General features: G+C 35.6%; 1 protein-coding gene across 4 annotated transcripts in view; it reads right to left on the bottom strand.

Annotated features, from left to right (window-relative positions):
* Positions 1–10,000, bottom strand: part of LOC143026367 (gamma-aminobutyric acid receptor subunit beta-like) — a 262,622-nt gene that overhangs the window by 42,460 nt on the left and 210,162 nt on the right. For all 4 annotated transcript variants that reach the window (XM_076186632.1, XM_076186635.1, XM_076186633.1 and 1 more), the window contains one exon: positions 1,492–1,559. In XM_076186632.1, the coding sequence (XP_076042747.1) occupies positions 1,492–1,559 (68 nt within the window). The remainder of the gene's footprint in view (positions 1–1,491; positions 1,560–10,000) is intronic.

Genomic DNA, 10,000 nt, shown 5'->3' with positions numbered 1-10,000 from the left:
ATTGTACCAATATATAAAGGAGGAAACAAGGAGGAACCAACTAACTACAAGCCAGTCTCACTAACAAGCACTATAGCCAAAATTTGTGAGAAAATCATCAAGAATAGATGGGTAAGACACCTGGAAGACAACAACATAATAAACCCAAGACAATTTGGCTTCAGACAAGGAAGATCATGTACCACAAACTTAATATGTTTCTACTAAAGATTGATAGACATAGTGCAAGAAAAAAATGAATGGGCTGATTGTGCCCTCCTGGACTTACAAAAAGCTTTTGACAAAGTACCATACAAAAGATTATTAAAAAAACTTGAACATATAGGAGGGATACAAGGGCACCTACTAAAATGGATGGAGGACTTCCTGATTGGTAGAAAGATGAAAGTAGTGTTCAGAGAAAAATATTCAGGTAGGAAAGAGGAGATCAGTGGAATACCGCAAGGATCTGTATTGGCTCCAATAATGTTTGCTATTTATGTGAATGACATAGATGAAGATGTGAAATGTTACATGAGCTTTTTTGCAGACGACGCAAGGATCTGTATTGGCTCCAATAATGTTTGCTATTTATGTGAATGACATGGATGATGATGTGGAATGTTACATGAGTTTCTTTGCAGACGACGCCAAACTGTTAAGGAAAGTAAAAACTGAAAAGGATTGCGAATCACTGCAGGAAGACCTGAATAAGGTATGGAACTAGAGCAAGAAATGGGAAGCGGACTTCAATATTAACAAGTGTAGCATAATGGAGTTTGGAAAAAGCAAAAATAGAATATCAGGATAATATAAAATTGGAACCAAGGAGGTAAAGAAGGAGAGATCCGAAAAAGATTTGGGTGTAATTATCTCATACGACTTGTCCTATGATAAACAGATAAACAAAATTGTCGGAGAATCCTACAACTTGCTAAGATAAGTAAAAGTGGCCTTTACATATTTGGACGAAGAAAAGATTAAAAGAATATTGGTCCCACTGATAAGGCCTAGACTAGAATATGCGGCGACATTGTGGTCACCCAGTACCAAAAAGAATATAAAGAAAATAGAAAGAATCCAGAGAGCAGCCACAAAAATGGCACCTGCACTTGCAAACTTGTCATATGAGGAGAGATTGGCTAAACTGGGGTTACCGACTCTGGGGCAAAGAAGAGAGAGAGGCGACCTACTGAACATCTACAGAATCATGAAGGACACAGAAATACTCGATAGAGAGGACTTGTTAAATTGAGACAAGAGAAGCACAAGAGGATATGGAAAGAAAAAACAACAACATAGCTATAGAAGAGATCCGAAGAAAAAAAGTTTGCCACATAGAGTGGTAGGCACGTGGAACAAACTGGACAATGAAATAGTATACGCAAAAACCATTCATGCGTTTAAAAGCAAACTAGACACTGCGAGATACAGAGCGTAGCTCCCCTTCCCGCAAAATACAACTAGGTAAACACACACACACACACACACACGACTTTTTTAAAGACTTACCATGTTTACTTCTGAGATTGAGTCAAAGCTGGCTATCGTGATATCCATCCCGATGAAGCATGGCTCTCCTGCGAAAGAAAAAAAATGTCTCGAGTTATTCAAAATCGTCGACAGATACAAAAGTCGATGTGCCGCGCCTCAATACATGACTGACCCAAGAATTATCTTCGAAACAATCCTCTCCCTTCCTCCTCCCTCTCCCTCATCCTCCTCTTCGTCCGCGCTGCGTTTGTTTTGTTTGTCTGAAAAAAAGGTTCTGATTTTCTTCGTCCCCTATGGGTTGGTTTTGTCTGTCTATTGAGGAGGTTCTAATTCTCTTCATCCGCGTTGTTTTTGCTTTGTTTGTCTGTTGAGGAGGTTCTGATTCTCTTTGTCCCAGCTGTGTTTGTTTTGTTTATAAAGGTTCTTTTACCTTTGCCCGCGATGGATTGGTTTTGTTTGTCAGTAGAAGCGGTTCTGATTCTCTTTGTCCGCGTTTCATTTGTTTTGTTTGCCTGTAGAAACAGTTCTGATTCTCTTCGTCCGCGCTGCATTTGTTTTGTCTGTGTACAGTGACGGTTCTGATTCTCTTCATTCCGTGCCAAGTATGTCGGGTGCGGTTTGGTCCAGTTCCTTCTTGCTTTTAGTCCAATGACTAGGGTATGTTGATCTGTTTCCACTGCAGAGGAAATGAAAGAAAAATGTCGCAAGGAATTATACAAATGAAACGGAATTAAAACAATTTTGGATGATTGTAAACAGCTTAACAAAATCGTTAAACGAAATTTAAAAACAAACATCAAAAAATACATTCATATTAAAATCCATATAATGGCTCTCCTGCCTTATGATGAAAAATATATATTTTTTATGGGCAACATCAGAAGACGTTATTCAGATTTCAAAGAAAGATTACGTTTGTACTTTACTGTGACTTGTGAATGTCCTTTGTTGAACATTACACACGCAATATTCTAAGTTAATCTGTGCCAAGTTCATCTATTCGTTAATGTATAATGTATGATTAAGGAAATCTCATGCAGGATTGAATTATTATTACAATAAGTTTGACAATATTTGTGTAGCCAAACATTTTCTGTGGTATTCGTCTGTCTCAATTAAATCATATTTTCTATAACTTGTTCAGTTATCAAATATATTCATCTCTTATTCATTAATATGAAAACATTATATTTCTATTCTATCATCTGCTATGATAGTATTTTCTATTTTTCATCATCTTATTTTCCTTCATTCTTATTCTTGATTTTCAGTCCATTTTCGTTTTTCCGCTCTTTTCCTTCGCGCGACATGACGTCACAGCGACCGGTCAGTCGACTCTGCAAAGAATCTGCCCTCATTAGCAAACGGTTGGGGACGCAAAGAGACCCGCCAATCGATGTCTTTCATGTCTTCCTTTTCCCTCTAGGCATCAAGTTTTTCTTAGACTTTCCGTAGTTTTTCCTCTATATATTTTTTTAGTTGTTCTAGTGTTTCATCATGAAAGGACAGCTTTAGGTTTCTCCATTCTCTCGATAATTTTTCTAGATGACTTGACTTTCAAAAAACTAAAGGTGTATAAACAATCCGACTTGAAACAGTAAAGACGAAGTATTCGGACCTCTTCATTGCACAAAACAAATGACGACGAAGTATCCAAACCTGTTCTGTTACGTAACCTGGAAACAAATGAAGGTTACGACAGATATACGAGTATTCTTCTATTTACTTATATCTTGTGATGATTTGTAAATTCTATGGATCTTAACGATTTTATGTAATGAATTTAACCCAAATAATTGGACAGACAAATGTGATTATTTTTGTTAATACAACTTTTTTCTTATGCTCAGGTCTTGTTATAGGAAAAAATACATAGACTTGTTTTTTGATTACATCCTTCATAAAGAAAAAGAAAAGTAAATTTCTGTTGTGGAAACCTCTGATAATTATCTGCGGTTTGCAGAATCTATTATTATAATGAAGTTGTACAGTATTGCAACATGGTAGGAAAGATAGTGGACTATAGCACACAGCCCTTCGTTATGTTAGTAACACCTTCCCTAGTGTAGGCCTTATGGTCCCACGCAGTCTTATTGTTATGTTCTTATGAAGAAAATTGTTTGACGTTAGCCATGAGATAATCAATATATGCATAAAACGTTACTGTAGGCGTTTTTCAGCTGAATAAAGTATTGTCATATACATATATATATATATATATATATATATATATGTATATATATGTATATATATATATATATATATGTATATATATATATGTATATATATTTATATATATATATGTATATGTATACATATATATATGTATATGTATATATATAATGTATATATATATGAATATATATGTATATATACATATATGTGTATATATATAATATATATATATATATATATATATAACATATATTCATATATATATATGTTGAAATATGTATATACATATATATACATATATATTCATATATATATATATATATATATATATACGCATTTATATATTCATATATATATATATGTATATATATATATATATATATATATATGTGTGTGTATATATGAATAAATATGTATATAGATATGAATATATATGGATATATATATGAATATATATGTATATATATATGAATATATATGTATATATATATGAATATATATGTATATATATATGTATATATATGTATATATATATGAATATATATATGAATATATATATACATATATAATATACATATATATATATACATATATAATATACATATATATCACAACTAATACCACAGTCGACAGATACAGTATATTCCTCTTTGTTTAACTTTTGTAGATTACGAGAAAGTCTTTGACTTGGTAGCACAAATGGCAATACTAAACTCGCCACACAAACAGATCGTAAGGATTCTAGAAAAGATTTATGCGAAAGGTACTGCTGTAGTTCGACTACATAAAGGTACAGGAGAGATAAAGATCTAGAAAGGAGTGCGGCAAGGTGTTACAATTTCACCCAAATTATTTACAGTTTGCTTGGAAGAGATTTTCAGAAGGTTGAGTTGGGAAGAGAAAAGTTTGGAGGTTTGCGTTAGTGTGTGTGTGTTGTGTGTTATGTGTTTGTGTGTGTGTATGTGCGTGGTGTGTATGTTTGTGTGTGTGTCATACACTTGTGCATATATGTATTCATATATATATACATATATATATATATATATAATATAGGTGACTATTACTCACCTTAAGTTTGTATACATAACCACAAACACCATACAGCAGTACCAACGAGTGTAAAAAAATTCTCCCCTAAAAGCGATCCAATACATCAAACCTTAACGCCATGAGCAATATAAGAATTCCACCGTTTCTCTTTTTCTTTGTCTTTTTCTGCACAGTAAAGGAAAATAGTGACATTCGTTTACTTTGTCACGTGACCATGTTCTTTACAATTTTCAGCTATATTAGAAATCCATCATATATATTCCTAATAACTTTTGTTTTCTCATATAATATCTTTTAGTCGAAGTTTTAGATCCTTAGTCTTCGATAAAGGAAATATTAGAAACCTTATATATATATATATATATATATATATATATATATATATATATATATATATATATATATATATATATATATATATATGTATATATGCCTATCTGAGAGTTGACACCTTGACGTGGTGGATAGGCTTGAGAATCTATTACAAAATCTATGTCTATAGAGAGGAAATCTCTGCAGGGTCACCCATATCGAGTAGGTTTTGTAGGAAAGATCAGACAAAGAGCAGCTCACACAAACAGTCGCAGGACCCACTGCTAACTGGCACTTCCCTGATGGCAAACAAAGAAATTCCCCATAGATATATGAGGTACCGTCATAATTACGGCGTGGACCATTGGGCACCCTATAGATATATGGGGCTTCACCGAATATAAATAAGGTGACACCAGAGAAATATCTTACCAGAAACTAGTTGGCAAGGTGAGATTACTGCCAAAAGCCTTTCATAACAAACCTGAACGGCACAAGCAAAACAAAACCGGGCGTTCCTGTTGGATCATCGTCTCCTCAAGGTCCAACCGCATTGCCTCATGTACTTACGGGCAGTGTGCCACCGAATGTGAGTGAGCACTGTCAAAACGGATCCAAGCCTTGGACATTAAACAGTATGAATAAAATGAAGATCTATACCTACAACGTAAGAACTCTCTCAGAAGACCACAGGCTGGAGAGTTTAATGGAAGAACTAGACAACATCAAGTGGGACATCGTAGGACTGAGTGAAGTCCGAAGAACGGAAGAAAAGCTGATACAATTATAAAATGGTCACCACCTGTTCTACTATAGAGGAAAGGACAAAGAAAGATCTAGAGGAGTAGGATTCTTGATCAACCAAGAGATTGCTGGTAACGTAGTCAAGTTCAGTAGTTTATCAGACAGGGTAGCTTGGATTGTGATTAGGATGTGTAAAAGGTACACTATAAAAATAGTTCAGGTTTATGCACCAACGTCACAGAATTCAGACGATGAAATTGAATCCTTCTATGATGATTTAAGTCAGGTAATGGATAAAGAAAAAAGTAAGTACGCGTTGGTAATAGGCTACTTTAATGCTAAAGTGGGGAAGAAGATGGGAAATGAGTCGTGCATTGGGAAGTTTGGAATAGGTGAAAGAAATGACAGAGGCGAGATGTTAGTCAATTTTGCAGAGAACTACAACATGAGGATAATGAACACTTTCTTCCAAAAGCATATAGGTCGTAAATGGACCTGGAGAAGTCCAAATAGAACAACAAAGAACGAAGTAGACTTCATATTAGGAGATGAGTGTAAGAGTATTAGTAATGTTACGGTGATAGATAAAGTCAACATAGGTAGTGACCATAGAATGGTAGGCTGCACAGCTAAATTCAATTTCAGAGCCGAGAGAAATAAACTAAATTTAAAAAATGAAATAAGCCTTGCAAAGGTTAAGGATAATAAGAAGGAATTTCAGTCAGAAATTATAAATAAAATCGAAGCTTTAAGAACTAACGAGGACACCGTCGAAGATATGAATTTGAATTTAGTGAATATCATTAGGGAATTGGCAGAGAAAGTAGGAAGTACAAAAAAAGTACTAGAGAAAACAAATATTCCAAAGCTACAAATGACCTAATTAAAAGAAGGAGGACCATGCAGATTAAAAGCAGGAGAGACGAAATAGAAAGAGTAGAACTAAACAAACTTATCAACAACAGGCAGAGATGAGAGAAAAGAAAGAAAAATATGGATGAAATAGAGGAAACTATTCGGAAAGGTAAAAGTATTAAAGTGACCGAGCGCAAACATGCTTTAGGAAGACAGCAAATGATATGTTTGAAAGATAAAAATGGAGAAATAATTAACTGCAGAGACAGAATGCTAAAAAGAGTAGAAGAATTTTACCAAGAGCTTTACTCGTTGAAGACCGTAGTTGAATCAGTAAATTCATGTGTAGACGTTAGTAGTGTATCAGAGATTACAAAGGAAGAAGTAGAATTTACACTAAAAAATATGAAACGAGGAAAAGCACCCGGAGAAGATGGTATATCGATAGATCTGTTGAAAGACGCAGGGAAAGAAGTTCATATTAAGTTAGCTCAGTTGTACACCCAGTGCTTACGTAAAGAAAGCGTTCCTGAATCGTGGTGCAATGCTATAGTGATTTTGCTTCATAAAAAAGGAGACCAGAAGGACCTTAGTAACTACCGACCGTTTAGCTTGTTATCAAATGTATATAAAGTATTCTCCAAGATCCTTACAAATAGACTAAGTTAAGTTTTAGATGGAAACCAACCGAGAGAACAGGCAGCCTTTAGGAGCGGATACTCGACTCTAGACCATTTGCAGGCGATTAACCAACTAATCGAGAAAACGACAGAATACAATATGCCTCTGTGTAGATTACGAGAAGGCCTTTGACTTGGTAGAACAAATAGCAATACTAAACTTGCTACGCAATCAGGGTACAAACGAACAGATCGTAAGAGATTTAGAAAATATTTATGCGAAAGGTACCGCTAAAATTCGACTACATAATGATACAGAAAAGATCAAAATCGAGAAAGGAGTACGGCAAAGCAATACAACTTCACCCAAATTATTTACAGTTTGCCTGGAAGAGATTTTCAGAAGGTTGAGTTGGGAAGAGAAAGGTTTGAAGATTAATGGCGAATATTTGAACCACCTAAGATTTGCGGATGACATTATTCTTATTTCAGAAAGAGCAGAAGACTTGCAAGATATGCTGAGTGATCCAAACAAGGAAAGTCTCAAAGTAGGTTTAAAAATGAATAAGAGCAAAACCAAAGTAATGTTCAACACGAAAGTTCAAAGTAAAGAGATTATAATCGATGGTGAGAATCTTGAAGAAGTTGAGGAGTATAATTATTTAGGCCAGATGGTGAAAGTGACAAAAGATCATGATAATGAAATAAAAAGACGTATTACAATTGGTTGAAAAATGTTTGGTAAGTATAATAAAATCCTGAGAGGCTCTCTACCTTTATGTTTGAAACGTAAAGTTTACAATCAATGCATTCTGCCAGAATTAATCTACGGGTGTGAAACTTGGAAACTGACGAAGGCGATGGAAACAAAACTAAGGGCGGCACGGAGGAGAATGGAGAGATCAATGATGGGAATAACGCTGAGAGGCCGAAAGAGAGCAAGTTGGGTGAGAGAGCAGACTAGAGTGAAATATATTGTGGAGGCGGTGAAAGAGAGGAAATGGAATTGGGCAGGTAAGCTAGCGCGAACGACTGATGAGCAAGGGAGCAAGTGTGTTACTGAGTGGACGCCGCGAGATGGGAAGCGTGGAAGAGGGAGACCAGACAGAGGTTGGAGAGACGAGATTGAGAAGATTGCACGAGTGACGTGGCAGAGGTTGGCGCGGTCGTGTGAATCATGGAATGCTATGGAGGCCTTTGTTCAGCAGTGGACTCAGGATGGCTGATTTGATATATATATATATATATATATATATATATATATATATATATATATATATATATATATATATATATATATATCGTGGGTTTATAGCAAATAGATATTTGATTGTACCAAACATTTAGTCATCGCTAGACAATTTCTTACTGAGAATGCTATGACTGACAGTGGCAATTGAAATGATAATGAGAGTGACAATGACAGTGGCAATGAGAATGGCAATATGTTACGGCAATGGCAAAGGTATGGCAGGCATGACAGAAGTGATGTCCAATTATTCATTGAGGGAACCTCTTTCCCACTCATTATCCCATTTTCTCTCTCATTATCTATCGTTTATTCTTTCACTCTTCTTCCTTTTTCCTCTTTCTTTTTCTTCTCCTTTTTTCTTTTTCTTTTTCTTCTTTTTTCTATTTCGTCGTCTTTTTTCTTTTACTACTACTACTATTACAACTACTACTACCATTGCTACTTTTTCTACTTTTTCATCTTCTTCTTTTTCTTTTTCTTCTTCTTCTTCTTCTTTTTCTTTACCGTCTTTTTCATCGTCTTTTTCATCGTCATCTTTTTCTTTTTTCTTCTTCATCTTCTTTTTCTTCTTTTTTCTTCATCTTCTTCCTGTTCTTTTTATTCTCCTCATTCTTATTAATGTTCTTTTTTAGGAGGGGAGGAGTTACTTGGTGATATAGGTAAAAAAAAAAAAAAAAAAAAAAAAAAATAAGAATAGAAATAATCGCGTCTCCAAGAACAGTTTACCCTTTGAGTCGCACATCATGCTTGAGAGCCCTCACAGGTCACCGCGACACATCAACGAGACTCAGTAACGGGGGATGGATGTAGGATAAAGCAGGAGGGAGAATGTATGTCAATCCTGAAGGAGGAGGAAGGGGAGGAGGATGAAGAGGAGGAGGAAGGGGAGGAGGAGGAAGGGTAGGAGGATGAGGAGAATGGGGAGGAAGAGGAATAGGAGGAGGAGAGGGAGGCGACGAAAGAGGAGGAGGAAGGAGAAGAAGAGGAAAGAAGGAGGAGGAGGAGGAGGAAGAGGGGTAGCCTTCAAGCGTGTTGCGTAATTTACCTTTGAAGTGTATTGATTAAGCCCGACTTCCCTGCTGGCACCAGCGGGCACGTTGACGCCCGGGCGCCAATCGAAGGTGGTTAACACTTTGTGAGTGATTCGTGTGAGAATGGGAAGGGGGCTGAGGAGGTGGAGAGGTGAGGCTATATAAATCTTTAGTTCGTCCACATTTGGAATATGCTGTTTCTGTATGGTCACCGAATCTCATTAAAGACATTGACAGATTGGAAAAAATACAAAAGGAGAGCCACAAAACTGATTCCAAATATCAAAAATAAATCATACGAAAATCGACTAAAACACATGAATCTGTTTTCCCTAAAAAAGCGTGGACTCAGAGGTGACTTGATACAGGTATTTAAGATTCTAAAGGGGATTGACAACATCAAAAGTGACAAAATTCTTACACTGAATGAGAATCCGACAAGAAATAATGGTCTCAAACTGTTAGGAAATAGATTTAATTTGGAAGTG

Source organism: Oratosquilla oratoria, chromosome 6 (assembly GCF_046742065.1).
Source record: "Oratosquilla oratoria isolate Oo_2021 chromosome 6, ASM4674206v1, whole genome shotgun sequence".
Lineage (NCBI taxonomy): Eukaryota > Metazoa > Arthropoda > Malacostraca > Stomatopoda > Squillidae > Oratosquilla > Oratosquilla oratoria.
Note: the sequence above shows the minus strand (reverse complement) of the source record. Positions and strands in the feature narration are given on the sequence as shown.